Source organism: Chionomys nivalis, chromosome 11 (assembly GCF_950005125.1).
Source record: "Chionomys nivalis chromosome 11, mChiNiv1.1, whole genome shotgun sequence".
In the NCBI taxonomy this organism is placed as follows: Eukaryota; Metazoa; Chordata; class Mammalia; order Rodentia; family Cricetidae; genus Chionomys; species Chionomys nivalis.
Window position 1 is genome coordinate 81,415,029 of NC_080096.1, and position 26,688 is coordinate 81,441,716.

At 53.1% G+C, this 26,688-nt stretch overlaps 1 protein-coding gene across 7 annotated transcripts in view; it reads right to left on the reverse strand.

The window, feature by feature from the left end:
* Col27a1 (collagen type XXVII alpha 1 chain) overlaps nt 1-16,178 on the reverse strand; it is a 118,120-nt gene extending 101,942 nt beyond the window's left edge. For all 7 annotated transcript variants that reach the window (XR_009057966.1, XR_009057967.1, XM_057783559.1 and 4 more), the window contains exons 1-3: nt 15,599-16,178; nt 10,404-10,474; nt 4,895-6,612 (exon numbers count right to left, since the gene is read on the reverse strand). Coding sequence is in view for 5 of the 7 variants with exons in the window: in XM_057783559.1 (XP_057639542.1) it covers nt 4,895-6,612; nt 10,404-10,474; nt 15,599-15,654 (1,845 nt within the window). In the remaining 2 variants the exon portion in view is untranslated. The remainder of the gene's footprint in view (nt 1-4,894; nt 6,613-10,403; nt 10,475-15,598) is intronic.
* Between the last annotated feature and the right edge of the window lie 10,510 nt (nt 16,179-26,688).

The window sequence follows — 26,688 nt, forward strand, 5'->3', positions numbered from 1 at the left end:
AGCAGTTAGGCCACGGTCACTGGACAGTCCTGAAAGAGGGAGGAGGACACAGCATGGCCTCAGGCAAGTTCCAACCTGCTCTGAACTTTTGGATGCTTCCAGCCAAGCCAACAGCACCTTTCCATTTGTCCAGTCCACACAGATTTGGGACTGTGGCCAGGCCGTCTCCCTCTTTTCCAGAGCCAGAGTACAGCATGGAACAGGGGCTCACACAGGTCGAGCACCCTGCTATTCAGAGGGGTGGCTTTGCGCCATCTGCTCCACTCCCTTCCCAAGCCTGGGTTTTCGTGGCTGTCTATGAGGATAATGATAGCCCATCGGCACAGATAATCTATAAAACGTGCCTGGCATGAAGTTGATGCTCAAATAGTATGAGTTGTTATTTCTGCTAGGCAAGCCCCTGGGACTTCCCCATCCAGCAGTTTAAGCTACACACAGCCCTGGCTACTGTTTGGGGGAGAGTACTATTTTCTTCAAGTAGGCTCTCCTCCTTGGCTCAGTTCTACCAGGCAGGTGACCCACAGTTGGAGGGAAAAACAATGCTGGAGGTATTCTGAGCCCTTTTGAAGCATTAAAAAGAAAATTCAAGAGATGGCTCAGAGAGGCAAAGAGACTTGTCTGAGGCCACACAGTTAGCAGGAAGCAGAGGTTTGCCAGGGCCACCAGGCTTGTTTTCTCCCCCTGGGCAACTCCTTCACTGACAATGCTGGACAGTTGTCTCTAACTAACCCTGTGGCCCGCCTAAGGCCCTTCCCTGTGAGATCGCCTGGGAAGTGAGCATGCCAGCCTTCCAGGTACTCGTGTCTTCTGAGCTGTAGGGGACTGTTGTGGGCTTATCAGGCGAGACAGTAACGAGACCATTCCCATTGCCAGACAGTAAAGGCCAAACTCCAGTGGACCCTGATGGGGCTACAAGTGTGGAAGCCTAGTAGCACCCTCTTGACATTTCTTCTGGGGCTCTGGGCCAGAATCTGACCTCATTCTGCACATCTTGTCAGTATACCCCAGTGTACTTGGGGTCTATAGCTCACTTAGGAAAGGTCAGACAATGGCCTGGCTCTGGCACAGATGTCCAGGTCCCTAGCTGAGGCGTGACCACTACCTACAGCCCACCAGCCTGAGGCCTGGGCCATGGCTACCCAGCCCAGCAGCAGACACACCCCTGGCATACACAGTATTCACTTGGTTGGCTAGAGTAATGGCGGGTACCCTGGTCCCTCTGTTCTATCTGAGTGAATCCCTGCTTTTACACAGTGGAAAACGTGGCTGTTTCTTTCCAGGCCCATAGCCTGAGCGGGGGAGCCCTATGAATCATGAGCTGGGGTGGGATTTTTCCACTCCACACTGCAAACAAGGAGGCCTCTGAGAGGGCTCCAGTGGGGGAGGGGCGGGGCCGCAGGCCTGTCTCTGTCCAGGGAATGCAGGAGGCCTGGGCCAGGGTACAAGCACACACACAGAGCCTTGGAAACATGAAACAGCCCTGCAGGCTTCCTCTAGTGTCCTGACCCCCCCCATAGCCAGTCCAAGGGGATCCCCCTCCCCTTGTGCCAGCCACGGTGAGGCCCTGCACAGTCAGAGCTGCCAGGATCTCCCCCTGGCAAACAGCAAACCAGGAGGCATTCTATGGGCCTGCATTCGGGCCTGAGTGTCCTAAACAAGGTCCTCCTGGTCCCTGTCTGCAAGGCTGAGCATCCATCCTCTGTGCTGGGATGTAACTTCTCCATGGGAACGCAGCTGTGGCCCTGTGTGAGTCACCTCCCTTTCCTCAGTCTCTGCATGTCCAGCTGCAAAATGGAAGAGTAACTACGTTTTCTGAGATCACGTGTGCACTCTGGACAGTTCCTTTTGGCCCCCAGATCCCCTCTGTTCCCCAAGAGCCAACTTTCAAAGCCTGCGTTCCTGGCTTCTTCGCTCTCCTCATTCTGGTGGCCCAAGCATCTTGAAAGCCCAGCAAAGGGGCTACCAGCAGGGAAAGGGACCGCCTCCCTTCCATTCACTCACTACAAAGGCCTGGCTCAGGGCTTCAGTTCTGGCTGAATGTTGGTACTCCTTTCCTGTCCCTTCTACCTGGAGGTCATCTGGGTATGACGGGTAATAGCAAAAGCTGCAGGACCCTGCTTCCCAGACTTTCAGAAAGTTCCTCTTGAAATTATACTACCCTAGAATGTCAAGTCTTACTGTATCCCAATCCACAGAAACTAAGGCTCAGAGAGGTTGAGTGACCTGCCAGAGGTCACAAAGCACAAAGCATCTAGAAGTGTTATCGCCATTTGGACTAGGAATAAAAACATGCAGGTTTTTCAGAATGCTTCTTAACTCTCCACCATCTTGCCTTTCCTTGACAGGACACAAGAATCCTGGCATAGCAATCAGGACAATCTGGTCTTTTCAAGGATCAGATCTGTTCACATTTCTGTCAGGAATCTTCACTGAGTGCTGTGGCTCATGTCTTGGCCTGCTCTCCCCAGGGACACAGAAGTACAAGCTTTAAATTAGCTGAGACCAGCAGCCTCAGCTTAGACAACTCTGTACCAACATCTACAGGCAACCTCATATCCTCAGCTGAGAACCAAGACACACGCCCATCACAGCCCCTTATGGGCACTACAGTCCAATGCCCGTCCTAGAGGGGACTTGGATCCATGAGAGGACTGAGAGAATTCCCTTAAGTCTGCGGTACTTCCTCCCAATGACAGAGCTCTGGAATCCTCTACTAGAGGAAGTATGGAGCAGAAGCAGGATTTGAACCTAGACCCAGAAAGCATGGCCTCCCTTTGCTGTGCTCAGATCCTATGGATTAGAAGAAATGAGAGGGTAGGATGTGTATCCATGTCACCACCATCTCCATTTCCATATCTAGGGAAGAGACGTGACCATGTGAACCCCTTGCCACATGGTGGGCAAAGGTTCTAGTAGCTTTGTGGGTCCTACCGGAGAGTTTGAAGCTGGGGAGTTGGTGGGGGTCAGGGGCAGAGTGGAGAGAGAAGCAGGACTGATGTTCCTCTCATCCCTAGCTCCTTCAGGAACATGCTGGTCCCCTTGGTCACACACCCTGTCTCACAGGGCCTAAAGGGATCCACTGGGCACTAGAAAGACACACAGAAACCTGGCCTGTCATCTTATGCCAACGCACACGTTTCTGCAACCCCTCCTCTGAGGCCAAGGGCAGGGCCTGACGCATCTCTGAAGCCTCCCCACTTCAGCCCTGAAGCCAGAGCCTCTGTGTGGACCCGTAGCTGGGGAGTAAAGGGTCGGAATGTTCTGGTGTCAGTGTCTAAAGTCCAGAGCACCGTCTTGACTCTGTTTCCTATGTGCTGTAACTGCAGCACGTGCTGGCCTTTTCTGGGCAGCCTCCTATCCCATCACCTGCCCCAAGAGGAGTGGTCAGCTAAAGAATCCCCAAGCATCCATCTGCTGAGCATGTCAACTCCAGGGCCTCCTCTGACAATGGGAAAACTCAAGAATAAGACTGATAGAATGCGAACGGCAGCCCCAAACCCCAGGGAAACGGGACATAGTTTACAAATTCCACAGGTCCAAAAGATAGTCTACTTGCTAAAAGTCCACACACCCACACATGGCCCTGTCTGATGTCCCACTCCCGGCCTGGAGAGGGTTGGTAGCCTCCTTCATTCAGTTGAGGTTTACCGCACAGCCCGAGTCAGGACCCTTGTCTCAGGAGGGCAGTTCACCTCCTCAACCCTGTGCCCCATCTGAACAAGAGCACCTGGGCCAGGGCCAGGCCAGGTGCAAAGGTCCTTTGTCTTGTCCTCAGATCCTTTGATCCCCAACTCCAGACTGTCGGTTTGAGAACAACGAGAAGTGTGAGCCGAGTGCTGACCTAACTGTGGAGTGATGTGCACTGTTTCCATAAGCTGTGGAATATGGTTATGATGAGGAGACTCTGTCCCCTCGGAGACGGGCTGGGTAAATATTATTCCGAATGATTATTAAAACTCATTAAATGTGTTTGTGAGACCCAGGAAGCTTCAACATCTGCCACTGTCTCCACATTGCAGGGTGCCTGGCCCTCAAACCCAGAGCCCAGTGGGAGACCTGCCTTTGTGGAAGGGCAACTACTGCACCAGGCCCATTGCCAAGGTCAGAGCAGGGGCCTGAGCCTTCTAGAAACCCCACCTCACTCCTCCCTGCCTGGAGTGATGGCCTTCGGCCAGGGAAGGTCGTTGACCCTGGACACAGTCCCAGCCAAGCCTCTGCACATGGAAAGCCTTTTCTTTGTCTCTTTCTTGTTTCCTGACCCACAAAGTCCTTCCTCATCTTCAACTCCCCAGCTAGGGGTGGACATTCAAGCATGGGTACCAACCAGGTAGGTGACACGTGCCACTGGGAATGCCAGCTAAGAAGTTCTGAGGAGAAAGGCATCATGATGATAAGAGGCCACATGAGAGTCACCACGCCTCCCGTCCTCCAAGAGAACTGAGTGGACTAGACTTTCCTATGAACCATCCCACTGCTTCAATTTCGGTAACTACTAGATTGCATAAAAAGAATGCTTCATGTGCCAAGCAAAATACATCCCGAGCTACTCATCCATGATCTCTGTCCACAGCTCCCAGACAGGCACACATGCCAGCAGGGCCACATAGGGAGCAGCTTGTCAGCTTACTGTGTTGGCCTAGGCCTGTCAACTATGGTGTTCCTGAAGCCACAGACCCTTGCATTGGGACCTGAGCTAGCTAAAACTTAGGGACTCCTGCCAAGTCTGCCCCAATGTTCCACAACTCTGCCCGATGACGTGTAGCCACTGAGCCAGTAAGGCCAAGGAGTTGGGGACTAAACTCTCTCATCCTTACGAGGGGTCATCCTCTAGACCGAACTGTCCCATAGCCGCCCACTAAGCACCAAGCAGCATTCAGACCCCACTCAGTCTTACCGGCAAGCCACAGTCTCCTTTGGAGCCCGGAGGCCCCATCAGCATCGGGAAAGCTGTGGGGCCCAGCATGTGGAAGAAAGGGAAGCTGCTGCTGGTCTGCTGAGGGCTGTAGGACTGGAGGTGAGCTGGAGCAAGGACCAGGGCTGGGGTGGACAGTCGGCTGGGCTTGGATGTCAGTTCTCTCGGGGTGTCCCTTACTGTCTTCCCAGGGCCGAGAAGCTTCCGGAGGCTGCTCTTAGGTCTGGTTTTCTTGAAGGCTTCCAGTCTTGTGAATTTCTTGCTCCCAGCAGGAGTTGAAGCGTAATCACGAGTGGGAGTAGCCATTCTAGGACTTCCAATGCCCAGTGGAGGGAGGGAAGTAGCCAGGGTCCGAGAGGCTCTTGCAGAGCCAAGGTAGGGAACAGGAGATTGGGACACAGTCTGATGCAGAGTTTTAGGGGCACTGGTGTTGGCCCAAATCGTCATCTTGGATTTAGACTCTGCCACTGTGGGAACAGTAGACTTCTTCAGTAAGCCAACAGTGGGGCGCAGGGGCTGGGGGCTGGGCGCTAGAGGTAAGGGTGTCACAAAGTTCTTCTGGACAGGCCTGATTGTCGGACTAGAGCTTCTGAAAGGTGGTGGGTGGGATGTGTGGGTCACTGGCATCTGGGTAGGTAGAATGGGCTTTGTGAGTGAAGGGGCAGCTGTTTTCTGGGTTGGATAGGGGCTTTTCACAGGGGTAACTGAGAGGGAAGAAGCAGAAGGTTTGGTGGGGGGATGTTTGGTGGGCCTAGTGGCTGTGGTCTTTAGCAGCTGGGCAGCAGCTGGATGAAGAACCCTGGTCGAACTATCTAATGACTCTGAAGGTGAGGGGGAAGGGGCTTTTCTGGCTGACTGTTTGGCAGCTGCCAGTGGGGTCTGGGCAGAGCTGTGTTGGGGTACATCTGGAAGGACAATCCTCGGGGGCTTGGTGGGCATGGCGGGAGCCATAGTCACCATAGGTCCCCTGTCTATAGGCCTGGTTCCCACGGTTGCTGGAGCTCTGGTCAAGTTTCCCAGACCAAGCAAGCCTGGTTCAGGATGCAAAGCAAAGGCCAGGCCAGAGTTCCAGGGGAAGAGGGCTCCCCCCTGGGGACTGTGTGTGTCCATCTGTCGGCACCGCTCTCTCAGGTGGGCACAATAATTATGAGCAACCTGCGCCACGGGGTGGACGCTGAACTGGCAGAGGGCACCTTCGAACTGGACAGCGCGAGGGTTCATCTTCCCCAAGAGGAAGGAGCCCTGGGGGTCGAGCGTGGAGTTCCTCTGGGAAGGCAGCAGGATAGGTACCCTGTCCTGCCCACAGGCTGTCACCAATGTGACCGTGCGGCCACGCAGCTCCAGGGCCAGGTGGTGCCAATGCCCATCATGCACATCCAGGTCGAAGGCCACAGATTGCCGGGGCCCCAGGTGCACAAGTGTCCTGCCAGGGAGGAACTGCAGGCCCAGCTGCAGCCTGTGCTTCCTGCTGCGGATGGCGAAGAGGAAGGCATGGTTCACACGGTGTGAACAGAGGCTTAGCACCAGCGCCAGCTCCTGGCCCAGCGTGGGGGGAAGGATTGTGGCGGTAGGAGCCTGCAGCCTGGCCCGCTGTGTGAAGATGAAGCCAGATGGGAAAGGAATAACACCAGGCGGTGCGGGGCTCCGGCCACCCCCAGCCTTTGTCCAACTGAGGCCCAGCCGTTGGAGGACATCCACATCTGGGAGGGAAAGATAGGACAGGTGAGTTTAGCTCTGGCCACAAGCAGCCACCTGCGCAGAGCCCTACCTCAGGCTGAGCTCTCACATCGCAGCCGACTGCTACACACTGCCACCTTGCATTCCAGGCTTGGGCTGCATGCTCCTGCCTGCCCTCCTGGGTTCTTCCTGGATCCACAAGGTGCTCTACTCCCTCTTAATCCTGTGGCCCTAGAGCCTCAGTCTCCCATCTCTCAGAAGGAATCAGAGCATAGGACCCACACGTAGGACGTTGAGATGATTAAATGGGCAAATGCCCTCCTAGCAAAGTAACTAGCAATAAGTACTTTCAAATGACAACTGCTTCTACCAAAAACAAAGAGATGCCCTTTCCCTCCTCTTCCGGGAAGCAATCCCCTTAGCCAGGAAGTCTAGGGAGCTTGGCTGGGCTCACCACCTCATCAGAGGCACACCTTCTCTGGCTGGAGCAGGCTGAGGAGCTAGGCTCTGCTCTCAAGGGAGCTAAAACTCCACTGCGTCTGTCTTCCTCCCGAGCATCCTTGAAGAACACAGAGGAAGTCCCCCACCGTACCCACGTAGTCTCCAGTCTCCAGCCGAGCATACAGACATCTGCCCACGCTCTAGCCAGTTCCTATCCTTAGTAACTATGTCGTGGTGCAGCTTCCCAGAACAAAGGAAGAAAGAGTTTTGACCAGAACAAATGCAAATATGCTGTCCTGGTTCTCTCAACCATCTTTAAGGTGGGAACTCAATGATCCACACTGTACACATACATTAGATATAACAATCTTCTGGGTATTTTGTTTTGTTTTGAAACAAGTTCTTCCATGTAGTCTTCATGGAAAGGAAGCCACCATGACCAACTTCTCTGTGCTATCTGATTATCTTCAGCTATCTGAACTACCAGCATCTACAAAGTCTGGCTCCTGCCTCGACCTCTGCAGGCAGCCTTCAAGTGCCTCCAGAACTCCCAGCTATCTCTAAAACTGCCATCTTAAAGGTCTGCATCAGAGCCTTGACACTCTAACATTGAGAGCTGAATTTCTCTCCTTATTGCCCAGTGCACAGATACAGGCCACACCGGAGCCTCAATCTAGTACTTGATAACTAACTGATCCTCAGGTGACACCCATGAGCAGATGATGGATGGATGAATAGATGGATGGATGGATGGATGGATGGATGGAGAGAAAGACACAGATACATGTCCAGATGTGCAGAGATGGATGGATGGGTGAATGGATTGGTGGATTGAGAGAAATACACACATACATGTCCAGATGTGCAGAGATGGATGGATGGGTGGATGGGTAGAGAGAAAGACACAGATACATGTCCAGATGTGCAGAGACGGATGGATGGATGGGTGGATGGATTGGTGGATGGAGAGAAAGACACAGATACATGTCCAGATGTGCAGAGATGGATGGATGGGTGGATGGAGAGAAAGACACAGATACATGTCCAGATGTGCAGAGATGGATGGATGGATGGGTGGATGGGTAGAGAGAAAGACACAGATACATGTCCAGATGTGCAGAGATGGATGGATGGAGATGGATGGAGAGAAAGACACAGATACATGTCCAGATGTGCAGAGATGGATGGATGGATGGGTGGATGGGTAGAGAGAAAGACACAGATACATGTCCAGATGTGCAGAGATGGATGGATGGATGGGTGGATGGGTAGAGAGAAAGACACAGATACATGTCCAGATGTGCAGAGATGGATGGATGGATGGATGGATGGATAGATGGATGGAGAGAAAGACACAGATGCATGTCCAGATGTGCATAGACGGATGGATGGATGGGTGGATGGAGAGAAAGACACAGATACATGTCCAGATGTGCAGAGATGGATGGATGGATGGGTGGATGGGTAGAGAGAAAGACACAGATACATGTCCAGATGTGCAGAGATGGATGGATGGATGGATGGATGGATGGATGGATGGATGGATGGATGGATAGATGGATGGAGAGAAAGACACAGATGCATGTCCAGATGTGCATAGACGGATGGATGGATGGGTGGGTGGGTGGATGGAGAGAAAAACACAGATACATGTCCAGATGTGCAGAGATGGATGGACCAAAGTCTGGGACAACGAGGAGAACCTGCACTGCCATCCTCACTCCAGCCCTCCAGAGTCTCTTCCTGATACTCGGCCTTCAGACAGCACAGCAGGCTCCCAGTGTCATAAGGACTCTGCACCCAAGGGTCCTGTCCCTGCAACTTCACGATGACTTAGACCAAGCCTCTCTTCTGTAGAACCCAAGGGCATCCTATTCTTGCTCACACCAGTCAGTCCTCAGTACTTGGCTAAAACAAAATACTGCCTATGATTTTCTTAGCAGCTCTTACTAGTTTTAGCCACTGAGATTGTCTTAACATGAAATACTATTCACTATAAGCAACTTCAAGTGGGAGGAGCCACTTGGCTGGGGAGGGAAGTCACCTACACACCCCACAGTGCAAGGGTATTCCTCGGGCCAGCTCTTGGCACACCCCCACATCCTTCTCTACATGCCAGGCCTCCAGCCACCTCAGAGGAGACACAGCTGTCCAGGATAGCCATCAGATTGGACCTTCAAGCCTGATGATCACCCAGCTTCTTGGGAACTCTGAAGCCACTAAAGCACCAACTGTGAGTCCGGAAGTTTCCAGCCACAGTAGAAGGTGGTGCTTCCTGACCTTTCAGATGCACAAAATCACAGCTGACAAGAACAAAACTGAACTTGCTTCCCATGCAAGCATATCTGTTTCTCTCGGTCATCTTGGAGACGGGCACTCAATACATGCAAGGCATCGAATAATCCTCTCTTTTTAGAGACAGATCTCATTATGTGGCTCAGACAAGCCTGGAACTTGGGAGCTTCCTGTCTCTTTCTCAAGTGCCAGGATGGCATGGCAGATGGTGCTAGCAGGATGAGGCTTACCCAGGGTGCTGTGCAGCTCGCAGCTGGGGCTGGGACCTGGGACCCAAGCTCAGGGTCTCAGTTCTCAGGCACCCTCCCACACTGTTCTGAAACTACTCAGTCGGCCAGGGGGCAAAGCACAGCCCCATCCTGACTCCCAGTGGGAGGAAAAGACAAGGGACAGGACCGAACTGAGCGCCTGAGCCAGGGTGCACAGGCCGGCCAGCTGGCTCCAGCAAGATCCCTTTATTACATAAACCTGGCTCAGTAAGCTCCGGTCGCTCCCACCCCCTGCCTGACTCAGGACTCTGGACAGCTGTTCCACGAGCTCGGAAAATATGACACATGAACAAATGTTGCTGGGCAGCGAAGTCCCTTCCGGGCATGGCCCTTACCTCCCAGGGGTACAATTCCTACCCACTGGCCAAGTCAGGATATGGGGACTCTTGAACATGGCAGTCAGGGAGGAGGGAAAGGCAGTTAATTTAAGAGGCATTATGTCCGCTTGGCACGGATATGGGAAAGGTCTGAATTTCCATGGGCAGCGGAGAGGCTAGCCCGTAGATAACTGGACAGCTCTTCGGGGACAGCCTCCATGTTCCCTAGAGGTGGCTCTTACGATACCCAGCAGACTGAACCAAAGAAGGCGCTCAGATTGGACTCCGGGGAACACTGAAACGGTCTTGCATGCAACCCTTCCAGCCCCTCACAGACCCCAGGGAACTGGGCCCGTGGTTGGCTCCATTCTCTGGATGGGAAAACTGAGCCTCTACAGTCCAGCTAGCGGTGTGGATGTCTGCTACCCACGTTCTCGAGTTCTCTTCCGCCCTCCTTTTGTCTCCCACTGGACAAAGAAAAGAGAGAATTACCTTCAGGAGCTCCTTGGGTGGAGGCCAGGTGAGAGGCAAATGAGACCAAGATCCAGGCGAAGAGAAATCCCCTGGAGACAGGCAGACACAAATGCACAGGGCATCAGCTTCCGCCCTCACACTCAGATCCGGCTAGGGCGCCAGTTCCCTCCCATTCTGGTACAGCCTTCAAGGACCAATCAGACTGACTCTCGCTCCCAGGATGCTCACAGGCCCCAGCACCCCAACAAGCTAGCAACACAGTTTTGCTCTTTACAGCAGGGTCTAAAGCCCTGTGTTAAATGCTGGGAGGTCTAGTGTCCAGCCCTCCAGTCTATTCATCTGCGTTATAGCCTCAAAAGATCAAGACAGGCTTCTTCAGGCCCCAGGCTACGGATAACAGAGCCACGGCTGAAAGGCAGATGGAAAATAGAAGACCGGGGAAAGAGAAGACCCCTTCTCACGGCTCAGTCAGCGGCTGAGAGAGGAAAACAGGGATTGGAGAATGGGGGCAGAGTCAAGCAAGGAGCCTCCAGGTGCAAACCTGGTTCCCTGTGCCTTCCAGGCTGTGTGACTCCAAATGGGTCACTCAGCCTTCCTGAGCTCCTCAGTCTGCAGTGTGGACTGACACACCCTCTCTTGCAGGCCAGATGCCTTGAAGAGCTGACATGGCCCAGCCAGGGAAGCCCTCCCTTATCAATTGCATCCACCCCACTGCTGCGTGCGGAAAGTCAGTAGCTACTGCCATCATGGGAAGAGGTGAGGATCATATGTCACCTTCCTGTGGGAGCAGTCGCTAGGACACCCAAGCTACTCAGGGCATCTGATCCCCAGGAGGGCAGCGAGGAGGCTGGGGCATGTGGCCAGAGATGGCTGAGATGGTGGCTGGAAGCCGAGCTGGGTGGCTGGGGAGCGGGAAAGGCTCTGTCTGGGGCAGACTGGCCAGGTTCCTCTTCCAAGAGTAAAATCAAGCTGGTGTGCTCCTGGGGATCAGGGCAATACAGGAAACCCAGGGATTCTGCCGGCAACCCTTGGCTCATTCCCTGCCAGGTCCCCTACTTTCACACGTAGTAGGAGCTTGAATCAATGGCAAGCGCTGTGTGGCACCCCACCTGGGTTTGCCCACTCACGGAGTTCAGAGGACACTGGATGGATACAGATCATGCCAGTGACTGCTTTACATATATACATGACTCAGACATAGCCAATGAGATGTAAGCGGATAGCTATCACCCACTCCGGGGAAAATATTGAAATGAATAGAAAGAGTTTACTACTGGCCTCCGCCTGCTTTTGAATGAGGACACAATTCAGAGATGCTGCTGGCCACTTGGCGTGTGAGAGGTGAGGAGGTCCATGACCACACGAGGATGGCAGCAAGGGAACAGTCATGGGTGCTAATGCCACCACCCCTACACCGATCTTTCTTGAAGTTTTTCAAAGGGGAATGACCACTGGCCCCTTGTTAAAATCAGGTTGGAATAAGTTTTCGGTCTCTTGCAGTCTACAGCTGACTGGGTGAAAGGGCCCTGGGATGCTGACATAGGCTCTTGGTGCCTCGTCCAGCAGGCCTGAGCATGGGCAGCAGTAAAGGAGCCACGTATGCCTGCATGGTGCATGGGGACCACGTGGTGTAGCAAGACTCTGGACTTGAAAGCATGTTCCCAAAATTCCCCTCCACGGCTCTGCCTTCTTCCAGGTCCCCCCTTGCCCTTTCCAGTCTGCTGTCATTGCTAGGAGCTCTCCTCTTTCCTGGGTCTCTGCAAAGGATATGGAGTCTTCCCGTCATGGTTGGCTTTCAAAAGACACGGGCATCCTCGTGGCCCTGGAAACTGGGAACAGGCTACTTAGTTTTATTGGACAGAGAAGCCTGCACACCAGATGGGGCATGTGCTTCCCTCCAAAGGCACCTTATGTATATCCCCAAATACACCGCCATTCAGAGAAGTACTCTAGAAAAATAGTAGCCAGGAAGTCTTGGGCACAGCCAACCCCTTTACCCAAGCTTAGATGGCTTCCCCAGCAAGCCTGGATCCCAAAAGCTCCCAGAAGTCCTGTGGACAAGAAACTGAGCACCCAACCCCTGGCACCTCTCCTCACTCCTTAAGTCTACCAATGCTGTATCACATACAACCGTCTTGGATGTTGGGTCACCAGGTGAGTGAGAGAAGGCACAAGAGCCACATGTGTCCTCCGAGGTCATCTCTGGCTGTAGTATGGACACTCTAGAGGGTAGATTAGAGGGCACTATATTAAGTTCTCAATGATGATACAGGCGATGAATTGAGGCTTCTTCTGCTACTCAGCTGCCTAAGGCAAAGCCGCAGAAGACTATCAAAAATGCAGCTTGCCTTTGGGTTGGGTTTTTGTGCACATTGGAGGCTTAAACTTCATCATATCCCACTGAGAAGAGAGTCTTGACAATCTCTAGGGACCAGAGTCTGTCCTTAATCATCATTCTGAAGAGATGGGCAACAAGAGCTGAGAGAGAGGACTTGCCCAAAGCCACACAACCAGTCAACTCTCCCTCCAATGGACCAATGTCTTACTTGTTTTCCCTAGAGGAGAAAGTAGGATCTTTTAGAGATCTCAGCAGGGAACAGAGAAGCAGCCTGGAGCCCCGGAGCCATCTATGTGAGTAAGCTCCAGCCTGGAAAGTTGGCCGCGGAAGGGAGGAGGCCCGGAGTGTGGCTCCCGTTCCAGGGCTGTTTAGGCTACTGTTAATAATGCTGGTGGCTGCGCTGGCTCATGGCTTTGTTCTCCCTGACTTCTGTTTTCATTACAGCTCCACCGGCCTTGGTCTGGACACAAAGGAGTTCCCTAGTATACAGACGATCAGTGCATGAGGTCCACTCCCAGAAAGGGCAGCAGGCATCCCAGATACCAGCTACAAAGGAGGGAGCTGAGGACACACAGCCTGAACACGCAACCCTCCAGGGAGTAGCCAGCGGCTCCTGTCCTCTGCAAGAGGCCAGGCGACTAGTTCACCACACAAGGCCATTCCTGGTCAGAGACTGGCCAGAAGCTGCCTTCTGTTTGGATGGCTTTCCCTCCATACCTGTATCCTGGAAACACTGACGAATCAGAAGTCCCTCCCAGCTTCTACATTCACAGAGCTCCGAGGTCCTCAAGCCCAGAGCATAGGAACCCTTAAGGCAGGCAGTCCTGTGGCTGCTGCGTCCAGCTGTTCTACCATGGACTGAGCAGTGCCAGGGCTGGCTGGGAAGGACATTAGTCTGTCCCTGTCTCACCTGCTTCTCTGGCCTCATCAGACCCTACGTGCCCAAGACAGCCACACCCGAAGTCCTTCTCCATGGGAACACAACACACACATACACACACACATACACAATACACACACATACACACATACATGCACACACACACACATACACAATACACACACATACACATACACACACATACATGCACACACATACACACACACACGCACACACACATACACACACACACACAGAGTCATCTGTCTGGACAGGATACATCCAGAACTTTCCCATTGACTCACACACCCATTCACAAAGTAGTGAGCACAGATACAAATAACAGCTGTGGCTTTCTGAGCGCTTACTCTATGCCAGGCCAGGTCCAGGGCCCTTTCTGAGCAAACTTCTTTAACTCTCACAAAGCCTTGCCAGCGGGGAGGGTTGGTGCTCACCTTGTGGATGTGGAAATGGGGAGCATAGAGGTGGAAGGTCGGGTCACACACACAGCATAGCATACAGAACTCGAACTCAAACTGCTTGTTGCTAGGTTCCTATGTTCTACCCCAAAGCCTGCTTTCCATTGAAGTGAGCCCAGGACTGTTTCCTTGCCATTCATGACTGCCAGTGAACAGGATCCTCTGCATGCCAGACCAGGGCAGGCTATGGGGACGTCTGGAAGGTCCTAGGCACTGAGATCAGAGGAAGAAACTGCCAACAAGGAATCAGGGGCGTGTGCTGGATGCAAGCAGAGACAGGGGAAGGTATGGAGGATAGGCCTCCTCAGGGAAGGTCCCAGAGGCCAAAGCCTACTGAGGAGCAGCAGGTTGAATGGATGAACAGGAGGGAGGACTTCCCAATGCAGAAGCAAGGAGCAGAGCCGGGGGTCGCAAAGCTAGAAGGCTTGCTAAAGCCTCATTGTGGAGTGGGTGCTCCCTGGCACCACCACACTGTCCGCTGGCATCTGCCCTGGCACAGGGTCTCCCGGAGAAAATGAGTCATGGTGCGCTGTGTATGTAACTGTGTGTGGTGGGAGAGTGGGGGAATCTCAAACAGCCAGCTTTTTCCAAGGCATGAAAAGAAGGGTGGCCTCATCCCCCTGGCTTCAGCTCAGAGGGGTGTTTCTTGAGCCGGTGGGCGGTGCTACAAGCCCAGCCAGGCTCTCCTGGGAGCCCTAGAGCCCCGCCGGATGAAAGGACAAGCCCTGTGCCTGCGCTGCAGTCCACAGGGCCTCTCTGGACCGCGTTCTCGCACACACACCCACACGCAGTGACTGGATCCCTCATTCTCTTACAACTTCTGCACAAGCTGGGAATCCCAGCCGCGGGGTGCCAGCTGTATGCGGCCCCGCCCTGGAGATTCCCAGCCCCTCTCTGGCCGCGGTTCCCTGATCTGTACAAGGAGGTTGGACTTGGTGATCTCCCAGGGCCTTTCCGCTCCCACAAGCTGGCTCTCACTCCTCACTTACTCGGGAGAGGGACAGGAACTGCGGGCTTCTCAGGAGAAACTGGGAAAGTCTGAGGCACTCAGACCCAGGCAGACACATTCACAGGCAGAGAGGTTAGGAAAGGAGGGGCTTGCAGAACCACAAAGAATGAGCAAAGAGCAAACGCCCGGACCTGGAGACCTACAAACTTGACTCACGGGGCAGTGGAACCGGAGGCGTGCAAGCTCGAGACCTGCAGACACACCAGACTCTCTTCTTCTGCCCCATCCCCTGTCCGGCCCGCCACTCTGAGTGCCGCCTCTAGCCTTCTTTGGATCGCCAGTCTGGCTCTGCACAGACCCTCCTTTGCTGGCTCTGGCCCTAACAGCACCGCGTAGCTCGATCTGGGGGCGCAGCCCCTGTTAACCCTTGGCCTTCCTGCAGGAAGCTACAGGAAGCTGACGTTCCTCTGCGAGCGCAAGCGTCTGGCGTGGAGGGGAACCCCAGACTCCCGTGCTCATCCGAGGCGCAGGAAGCTGGGTCAGGGACATCTCTGGGATAGTACTCACCTCCAGTGTCCTGCCGCCACTGTGCCTCGGGACCCCCGTGCCGATCCCGTGCCCATGGCAGGCCCCTACTTCATACTCCCGAGCCCGGGGGGCAAGTGTGGGCGCGCCCCATGGGGCCGCCAGCCCCCCGTCGCGCCGCGCCAGGCCGGCTCAGAGCGCGCTGCCCGCGCACCCCCAGCGCAGCCCTGCGCCCAGAGGCGCCGGAGCAGGCGAGCAGCACGGCCTCAGCTCCGCCGGAGCCCGCGCCAGGCCCATGATCCCAGGAGTCCCAGAGCCGCGCTTGCCCCTGCCTCGCTCTTTTTCTGCTTCCACCGAAAAGGAAGAAGCAAGAAAAGGCAGAGAGTGAGAGAGCGAGCGAGCGAGCGAGCGAGCGAGAGAGAGAGAGAGAGAGAGAGAGAATCAAACTTTGGAGGTGGGCCGCTAGCGGTCCCTGGAGGCAGAGCAAGGCCGGGCGAGCGCACGCGGAGGGCGGTGGAAGCAGCCTCCCCGCCGGCCTGGGGGAGGAGAGGAAAAGGAAGGATTTGGGGGAAATGAAGGCGATTTAAAGTCTCGGTCTGCCGCTGCTCTCCACCTTCTTCTCCTCCCCGCTCCCGCCGCCCTCTGCTGCCACCTGCTGCCCCCTGCCGGACGCAGCAAGGGATGCAGCCTCGGTCGCCTAGCGCGACCAACCATACATCCAAGGGGGACATGCTCCCCGCTCCTCCTAGTTAAAGATCTCAAAACAGACAAGTGAAAAGGGGGCTGCTCCAGGTTGTTCAGAGATCCATCACAAATGAGGTTGGGAACGTATGATTTATGACACTAAGGTTCCTCCCTGACGGTTGGTGGGGGACAATGAGAACAACTATTCTTAAAAGGATCCCAGAGTTCCAGGAACACAGCTGGGACTTTGACTTGGCATCTACATTTCCACAACTGGCATCCACCTTAACTCTCAACTGTTAGCAGAAAGGTCGCACCCTAGATTCAGAGCTCCAGGAAGAACGCTGCGGGTGAGCGCGTGGATGCCTTCCTGCACCTTCACTCCTACAGCCTACCAGAGACTCCCCGGTATTCCATGCGACACACTAGGACACCCAGGGAGATTCTCACAAACTCACAACCACAACTTAGTCCTGAGGCTTTTAGCCTCTATAAAGCGATTCATACTGACTGGTGAGCGTGCGCACACGCTCCCTCCCACAGGCACACTCCAAACACTCACACTCATTCTCATGCAGACACAGCCACGCAATTATCTGAGCTCCCGCGAACCTCTCTCAGATGTCTGGATTCTGCTCAGACGCTAAGCTCGCAGAGGCAGCCACGAGAGTACTCATATTGCACGAAAGTACATGCACAAGGAACACGCTCCCATGTCCACACAGTCCATGAAGGTCCCCGAGTACACACTCCCCCTTGCACACAATCCTCTGCGAACAGCAACCACGGGGCATGCACACAAGACTTGCGCCCACCCTGGCACAAGCATGCACCTTTGCGCACTCTGAATGCCCAGCGCTCCAGGAGTCCCCGGGCACTTACTGAATCCCTAAGTGTGACGCTGGCCGGTCGGTTCTTCGGGTGCCTAACGGCATCTGTAGTCATGGGTCCCCGCAGCCCCGGGCACGGGGGCGGGGTTGCAGTCCCCTTCCCTAAAGGCGCGAGGGGCGCAGCGGCGCCGGACGGGACATGGGAGCGCGGGCCTGCGCCACCGGCCCGGTCCCCCTGCGCTGCACCCGTGGCCACTCCGCGTGTTCAGGCTCCGGCGCAAGCTCCGGGTTCAGGGGGTGGCTCATAGGTGCCGCGGCGCGGCGCGGCGCGGGCGCCGGCCCTTTTGAAGTCTCCGCTGGGGGGCGGGGAAGGGGCGCTGAAGGCAGCCTTTTAAACCGCAGGCTGCACGCGGGCACGGTCAAGCAAGGTGTCTGGTTTCAGCAAACTTTCGGAAAAGTCCCAAGTCGAAGGGGGAGAGGGGGTGGGGCGGAGGGCGCCACCGAGCTGTGCACGGCATCCTGCAGGGGGCAGAGCGCCCACGGCCTCCGGGGGCCCCCGCACACCCCTGGGTCCACTCCGAGTGCTACACCTTCCTTTGCAAGAGCACCTCTAGGCAGCACAAATTGTGCTTTCTTCTAGAAAAAGGGCCTCGGGGCTTCCTTGAGTTTTCCGAAGTTCAGTTTTGGAGGTAAAGCACTCCCTGTCCAATCCCTGCCCCCGTGTGTTTTTGAGCTGCATGCTCTGTGCCAGGCACATCCTGTCTTTATTTACATTTTTTTGGTATTTTGTTCATGGTGCTTTTTTCTTCTTTTTTTCTTTTCTTTTCTTTTTCTTTTTCTTTTCTTTTCTTTTCTTTTCTTTTTTTTTTTTTGCCTCAGAGACTTTTTAAAGTATTGAATTTAAGTGTTAGGTATCTCAACTACTTAGCGAGATTGACACTCAGATATTTATCTCCATGTCTGAGGGATTTGGCAACCGGTAATATTTTGCATCTTTACTAGCCCACACTCTATCCCGGCCGAGAGCCACTGCATTATGGGAAGATGTGCAATTAGCTACATTGAAAAGAAGGTTGACTAAGCTGGTAAGTGGTGCAGGGGCCACTGCACTCGGTACCAGGCTCTTGTCCTCTGCCCTTCTGAATGGTGATGCAATCCACAGCCCTTCCTCCTCCTAACAGACCCTTGTTAGACTCCCCCACTTCATCTCCTGCCCTGAGACACCCCCCAACCCTCCTGGCCACTTCAAAACCTGTGTCGCTGCTACCCAGGCTTCTCTCTTCCTCATGGCTGTTGAACACCTCTATTCAAATGTAGCCGCTCCACTTCTACCGAACGGTGCTGTCACTGCCCAGTTGCCTGTGTGTTCCCACAACCAGCCTGGAATCTGGGACATGATTGGCACTCCAAACATGGCCAACACAAGAAGGCCCCTGCAGTATGCAGTGTGCAAAATGTAAACCTCTGCCCCAGGGGAGGTGGGCTCCTGTTAAGAGCTAAGGACATGGCTCTGAACACAGATAAACTGTAACATAGACAGAAATCCCAGCGAACCACTTACGTCATCAGTACTCCCACCATGGCGCAAAGGCCTTGACAGGGACTTTCAAGGAGGGACACATGGAATCAATTGCACTGTCAGGCTGATTGACTTAGAGAATGGCTAGAAACCCAGGAATACACCTAGGAGGAGGCGGCTTTAAGATCCTGAACGATGGTAGGTACACTACAGCTGTGGAGAAGGGTGTCTCCCATGGGAAAATCATAGGACTAGAGGGTGGGCTGGATAAAGGTGTGGAAGGGTGGGTGTGGCGAGTTAGGGAAAGAAAGTCTCCAGGTCTCCCCCTTGTGAGGACACAGGTACACGTCCTCAAAAGTAAACAGCCGGCCAGTGGTGGCAAAAACCTCTTTCGAAATATGCCCCATGTTCTTTCTTTCTTTTTTTTTTCTTTTCTTGTTTTTTTTACCCCCTGAGACAGAGTTTTTGCCTCACCAGTGCTGGGATTAAAGACATGCACCACCACTGCCTGGCTCCTCCGATGGTCTTTAAAAGTAACATTCCTGTCAAGGACCAGACAGTCCCTAAAACACATGGGGAACTGCCAGAAACCCAAAAGGGTTGAAATGAGTTTATCCATGTTTTATCCTCCCCATCCAGACTGTAGGTGATGGAACTCAGTCACTCCAAGAATCTTCTGCACTTGGGTAGGGAGAGCTGCTGCTAAATTCGTTAGTTCAGTAAAAGGTGATAAGAAAGGCGCGAGACCTGGAGGCTTCTGGGAGTCACGGTCAGCTGGAAGGAAGAGACAAGGACAATGTACAAAGGTAGCAGAGAAGGGATCCTCCTTCCCGCTTCTCTGCCACACAGGTTTATGACATGCAGCAGTGACCAGGGATAAACTACGGGGTGCTGACAATGCTGGGAGGACAAAGCTCACAGTCAGCCCTCGGGCGGCATCTGTGAGGTCACAAGCCTGGAGATGGGTGAACTGACTGGTAAGCCTGTATAGGCATGTCAGGAATAAGGCAGAAGATGAGGGACTCTCAAGGACTAGATCTATAGCTCACTGGGCTTGAAGGAAACTATGGGTCTTGACAGTGTCCATGGTGAGCATACAGTAGGCACTCACTAAATGCCTATGGAGAAACCACAGAGGTGAGACTACGAACCATTCATGCCTCTACCACATTAGCTTACGGGCCAAACTTTTCTAAGGACCCACAGTGCACCAAACATGCCTCTTATTCTTGGGGTGCTCTTGACTTGAGAAAGGAGGCCAGCAAGGAGAAGACAGAAAAGCAGGCTCCCCTTACTCTCACCATGTTGAATTAGGAGGAAAAGCAGGGTCCTCACGTTAGCTCCCAGTCCTCCTAACCCTGTGTACCATGGGATACACCAACAGTTCTTGTCTGCTTATCTGGACCCCATTCAATCAGTAGTATGGGGATGGACACAAAATGCAGGTCTGATAATCAAAGTCATTTGTTCTGGGGCCCTCAGCCAATATGTAAATGGCTGGTGTGCCAGGTTCTGAACTGGTCACTGGTCACTAAGCACGGGGGGGGGGGGGGCCCAGCTGCATCCCTGCAGGGGGTTGTACTGCCTCCCTTTGATGAAAACTCGATGCCTGGGGCCTAGGAAGTGCTCCACAAATGCTCAGCCGATGGCGGCTATGGTCTGAGTGTGAAATCTCCCACAGACTCCTTCGGGTACTTGGTCCCTAAGAGGTATTCGGGGACATGATAAGATGGAGAAAGTGAGTCGCTCTGGCGTCCAGCTTTGAGGGTTGTAGCCAGGTCCCAGTTCTGAGGAGAGCTTTCTGACTGCCTAGTGGTGGAACCAGAAGCTTGTGGCCCTGGGCCATATCTGACACCATACCTTTTCCACCATGGTGGACTGTGTGCCTCCAAACTGTAAGCCAGAATGTATCTCTCCCCACCCCTGCCCTGCTTTCCTGCCCTCATCTCCTGCTCTCCCATCTACCCCAGCCTTCTTTCCTGGTCACTGTGTTTACTGAAAGGCTACAGCAAAAGAGTAATCCATAACTTCCTTTTGTAAGTTACTACGGTCAGACTTTTCGGCCATTACAATGAGATAAAAGAATGAATTGAGGGAGAGAGGGAAGGTCAAAGGGACAGCTTTCAGATGGCTCAGTGGGTAAAGGTGCCTGCGGCCAAGGCTGAGGATCTGAGTTCAATCCCCAGGACCCACATAGTGGAAGGAGAGAACCAACTCCACCCACTTACCTTCAGACCTCTGCATATGCACTATGTTAATAGTGTGCTCACACGTGGACACATAAAAATGAAAGTATAATAAATGTTAGGAAGAAAGGATGGAAAGAAAAGCAAGATAACCACCCTGTTACCTGCTCCTGTCCCATCAGCAGATGTGTACCGATGGCCAGAGTACGAATCCACCCTCTTCTCTGATGAGCACAGGGCACCATGTTATGTCGTCAGGCTTTGAGTTTCAGCAACCAGGGAGGATGGGACAGAGAGGGCTGTCCTGTCCTCAGAGAGGCCTGGCTTCCAAACTCCCTGAAGAGTTGTAGCTTAGCAGGACCTTGGAGGACTTGGGAGGCAAAGCAGCTGGGAGAAGGCTGAGTGGCCTCCCATTGCGGATCTAGAATTCCTTCATCAGCACGTAGTTCTGGCCTCACTCTTGACTTCCCCATAGCTAAGATGATATTTCAACAGGAGCTGAACTCTAGGCCAGAGAGAGAGACGCGTGCAGTACTGTCCCCACGCTCCTTCAGGCAGTATCCCTGGAATGTGGCTGTCGTCTTGCCTACTGGTCTCTGAAGACACGGCCTCCAGCTGCAAAGACTCCAGAGACAATCATTCGGCTGGGCGGGGTAAAGGGGTCCTGGCCCCAGCAAGTCCTGGTTGCTGTCTAGCATGACAACTTTTCCTCAGCACACAGTCCTAGTGTGTGAGCACTGCAGCCCACTCTGTGCCCTGGTTCCGCTCCCGAGACTGGCACCAGTATGCTCCAGATGAGGGAGGGCCCCAGGCTGCCTTGTTCCATCTCAGTGTCCTTGCATTACAGATGGAGCAGTGTGATTTCGTGCGGCTAGGCTGAGAAACAGGGCTGTCCATATTTGACTCCAGATGTAGAAGGCCAATCTGAGTTAGTGCCCTTCCATACACTTTCAGCATTCTGGGCGCTCTGGCTGGGTCAGCCCTTTGGCTATCCCACACAGGCTCCAAGTGTGAAGTTTCATAGCAGTGTAGCTGGGATGAGCTGCTCCTGCCCAGGCTAGACTGTGCTAGGTTAACTTCATGAGCTATAGTCTCCCAGGCACGCCTTACCAGGTCCCATCCTGTAGTACCGAGCCACCTCTGAACACTGGGTGTGTGCCCGCCTCACTCTCCTCTGATGGTCTCTGTTCAAGGCAGATAGCTGTGCCTTTTCTCCCCTAGGCCCTCAGCAAATGTAGGCTAAGAAGGAAGGCAGAGGTGGATAGGAGGGAGAAGAGACAGGAAGGCAGGGAAACAGGGAAGCCGGACAGAGGTAGAGGTGGTGACGGCCATCTAGAAGGCTTTGCAATAGGGGCAGGCATGACTCCATCCAGCTAGCAGAATTCAGACTTTGCCTACATCATCCCCAAATGCTCATGCTTCAAGGAGACTGCGTCCCTCCCAAACTCCCAGGGTTCATCACTGCAGATAAAGACCCCCTCTCCCCCGCCACAGTACTCTTCTTCTGGCCCATGAGTGGCTACAGTCCAGTCACTGGCACATGAGAATAATTATAGAAGATTCGCCTGAAGTTTTCTTCACTTGACAACTGGTCATAGCTCAACATGTCCTCTCTCTTTGAACTTGGTGGGCCTAGGCTGTACTTCTCAGAGTCTGCAAGTATCTTGTCATTATGGGATTTCAAAATCCAAAGGGACCTGAAGAACATGAGAATACAGGCTTCACTGAAGACCTCACCAGACACCCCCTTGATATCAAATCTGTTCGAATATTTTTCAGGCAACTGTGTCAGTAGATCACCAAAGCCCTATGACCAGCTACAGTTAGCACCCCATGGTCATGGCTCCTCATTCCCCATCCCCAGGCAAGGCACTCCAAGGCCTCCACTCCTCTACCTCCCATCCACGAAGCCTGCTGGACAGAGAGCCCTCCAGCCACGTCTCCAGCATCACATACCAAATCCCCTTCAGGGTGACTGTGGAGAACCACAACCCTAACTAAGTCACAGAAGACTGGCTGGCGCCTTGGCGGAACCACCTGGAAAGCCATCAAGCCATCCTTTCTTCAGGTCCAGCATCCTCATGTCTTCCAGCTCCTCCTCATCTGACACATCTTTCCTAACTCCCATCATCCTTCACTTCAGCGACTGCCAAGTGACCACAGCAGAGCTCAAGGGTTTAAGGTGGCGTCTAACACACTCGAGCAAGACTTCATTCACTTCCTTCTTGTGTTGTCTGTGCTTCTATTAATGAAGTCCAAGTTTATACTAGCGTTTGACAGTCACACTATAATGTTTATACTAAGCTATCGTCTCAATGCCTCCTCCAGGGATTGAGGTTTTACCCTCCCCCTACAGACCCCACTTACGCATAATCCATCCTGTTCATGTGTCTGGACCAATGCTTACTAAGTATGGCCTGAGAGTCTGTGACTATGTGGCACAATCCCTGGTCATATTGAGACATTGATTCCAGTGTCCCCTTGTGCCCACCCTGCAAGAGTATCAGACAGTTTGTGCCAATGCAGGAAAGACAGAGATGACTAGCTTATTCATATTTCCCAACAGTCACCAAAATCCTAATCCAGACCCATCTGATGTTGTAGCCTTAGAGCTGAACCACCCCTGTCCACACATGAGGAGCTTCCAAAAGTACCCCCTTTCCATCCTGGTTCCCACAACAGCCAAAACCAGAGTGACAGTGAAGGGGAGTGTCTGTGTGGTTTCCCTGACCTAGCCTGGCACCAGTAGTGAGGACAGGTGAACTTGGAGCACGTGCCATGATTTCTTCTCACCTTGGACTATAAGCCTTTCCCCAACCGCATTTGAAACGAGTGCCCTTAAATCAGAGAAAGAAATTGAAAGTATCTGTAAAGCCCATTGATCATAAGAGACACAGGACTGGCGGCCTCGGTGTGGGGAGAGTAGACATGAACAGTCCCCATTGTGGACAGGGCCCTGCAGAGAAAGGAGCCGTCTGTGAGTGTGCTGCAGCCGCATAGCGAGAAAGAGACCCTGCTCCCAAAACATCTGCCCGAGCTTGGGATATTTTGCCCATTCTCTAGTCCCAGGACGGAGAGGAATTTCCTTCGGCTGTCAGGTCCCTTTGTGACACCACATTAGAGAGCAGAAGTCAGTGGAAGGGGCTGCAGTGTGGGGGAGCTGCTTGTGAGGAGACTGGGCACCTCTTATCTTCCCCGGGGCTATTTTTATCTCACAGCTGGACTCACAGCTGGATAGGAGTACTGCCTCCCTGGTGGCTGGAACCCACTGACATGTCAGAATAGCAGCACTGGGTCTTCCTTGCCTGACAGCTTCCAAGGAGAACTCAGAAGCATTCTTTAATGTCACTTTCCTCCAATCCTGAGGTCACCAGAGCACATGGGGAGGATAAGACCTCAAGTTACAGAAGGGGAGCTGAAGCTCCCTGACTTCCAACAGCGTTAACCTCGGGCTCAGGAGCTGGAGAGACGGCTCAGTGAGCAAGACCATTTGCTTTGTAAGCATGAAGACCTGAGTTCAAATCCCAAATACACACATAGAAAGCCAGTATGGCTGCATGTACCTATAACACAGCATTGGGGGTGGGTGAATAGACACAGGCAGATACCAAAAGCTTGCCAACAACTTAACCAAAATAGAAAATTAAAGGTCTGTCTCAAGCCAACAAGCAGAGAGTGACAGAGGAAGGTACCCAACATCCTATTCTGGTCTTTGTGCCTGCATATGCCTATGTGTGTGCCGCACACATGCACACACAGTATATACCTTATATAAATGCAAAATAAACAAGTTTAAAGGCTAAGTGTGGTTACAACACTAGAGGGGCTAAGGCAGGAGGATTGCTGCAAGTTGGAGGCAACCCTGGCCCACATAACAAGAACTTATTTTTAAAGTGTTCAACACAGCAACAAGTGATGATGCCATCGGTGATAAAGTTTGATCAGAGACCCAGTCGAGCTGGTGGAGTGCCTGCCTAGCATGCACGAAGCTGTGGACTGAGTCCTAGCACTGCATGAGCTGTGCATTGGTGCAGACGTGTATTCTCAGCACTCAGAAAGTCAAGACAAAGGATCAGAAGGTCCAGAGAGTTTGAAGACAGTCTAGGCTGTATGAGATCTTATTCCAAACAAATAGATAAAATAAACTCGGGCTTAGAAAAGACCCTCTTTCCAGAGTGAGGGGGACTTTGTTGTAAGGGAGTCTGTGGTGTGGCAGGGGAAAGCTCACTGTCAGTCACTGAGCTCACAAGGGCACTTTTGCTGGGCAGGCATGCTGCACCATATGGTCCCTACCATGGAGAATTCTGACCTTCCCCCTTCAACGCCATCAATTTCTCGGGAAGCCCAGGTGAAGAAAAAGCTCCTGGAAAATTGGCACACACCCAATACCATCTTCCTCCTCATCATCATCATGAAGTCCATAGCGGGACCAGTAACTATGTGCTCCTTTCCTCCTCTCTGGGCCTCAGTTTCCCTGTTTGAAATCGGAGCAGTTTGACCCAGGGAATATCTGTGGGGCCTTCCTCCCAGCTCTGGCTGGCGATTTCTATGTCCCATTCATTCCATCAACAAGTGTTTATTGAGTCCCTCCTCACAGGCTGATGCAGTGGGGAAATGAAGGCAGGGCTTTTCCAGAAGGTTCTCTGTTCGGGTGGTTTCAGCCACATACGCAAATTTCCTTGCACTTTCAAAAGGCAAATTATGGGAAGCATGTTATTCACCAAAACACATTCTCTTCATCTCTCAGGGAAGAAAATTGCCTTCAGTGCCACCAAGGACTAAACTAACAGAGGAGAAAAACCCACCCTTGTTCCTCTGGGCACCCTTCCAGAGGCTCATGTCCCTAAGAAAAAGGGGAAGCTGTCTGCCACCACCAGTCTCTTGGGCTTCGTGGACCTATAAACAACCTGTGTTTGTCTCAGCCCTGCTATCCTGACAGAGCAGTCACGACGAAGCGAAACACAGCCTTGCTCTGTGTGTGCCTGTCCCCAGGGGAAGGAAAGTCATTCGTAAATATTTTTATCTTCCTGGTCACCAAAGGGGCATAGAGGATGACTTTGATCCTCCAAGTCCTGGGTCACTCCTGTCCTCCAGGGACCCCTGGGTTAGAGCTGGCCTGGCCATCCCATATCCACCCCTAAATGATAGGCTGACACTCTTGCCACCAGCCTCAGGCGGTGGTGGGATTACAGGGAGGACCACACTAGACACCACCGTTGACTTTGGGCTTGTGGTATAGCCTCCACGGGTCGGCTAGCTGCCTTCTGGGACCTTGGTGGTCAAGGCCGTGGAAGGGAAGATGAGGGAGGGTGCTGAGGGTTATAGAGGCAGGCTGAGGGGGAGAGACAGCAAGGTCACCATCTGCACCTATTTATCAGGGCTATGAAGAGGAAGTCCTGACAGCATGAGCATCACTGCCAAAAGTGCATTTGGCGTTCCAGAAAGAAGACAACTCCATTTCACGTTTTAAAGAAAGAAGCAGTAGTGGAGAGATGTCAGTGATTATCACCAGCAGGGATGAGGTTGGGTTTGTTGTTCTAGATCCCAAAAGCCACCATCTTTCCCTCCTATGCCCTTTATTTCTCTTTGAAAAAAAAAAAAGATGTATTTTATTTTATCTGTAGGAGGTCTGAACAGGGCATCAGGTCACTTGCAACTTGAGTCACAGATGACTGTGAACCATCATGTGCTTATTGGGACCCAACCCAGGTCATCTGCAAGAACGGCACAAGCTTTTAGTCACCCAGCCTTCTCTCCAGCACGATTGTTCTGCGACTGTCTGTTGTTGAGACAAACTCGCTTGTAGCAAGACTGGACTCAAACTTGTTATCTAGTGAGGATGGTCTTGAGCTTTTAATTCTCTTTTCTCCACCTATCAAATGATGAAATTAAAAGCTTACGTCATCATGCCTG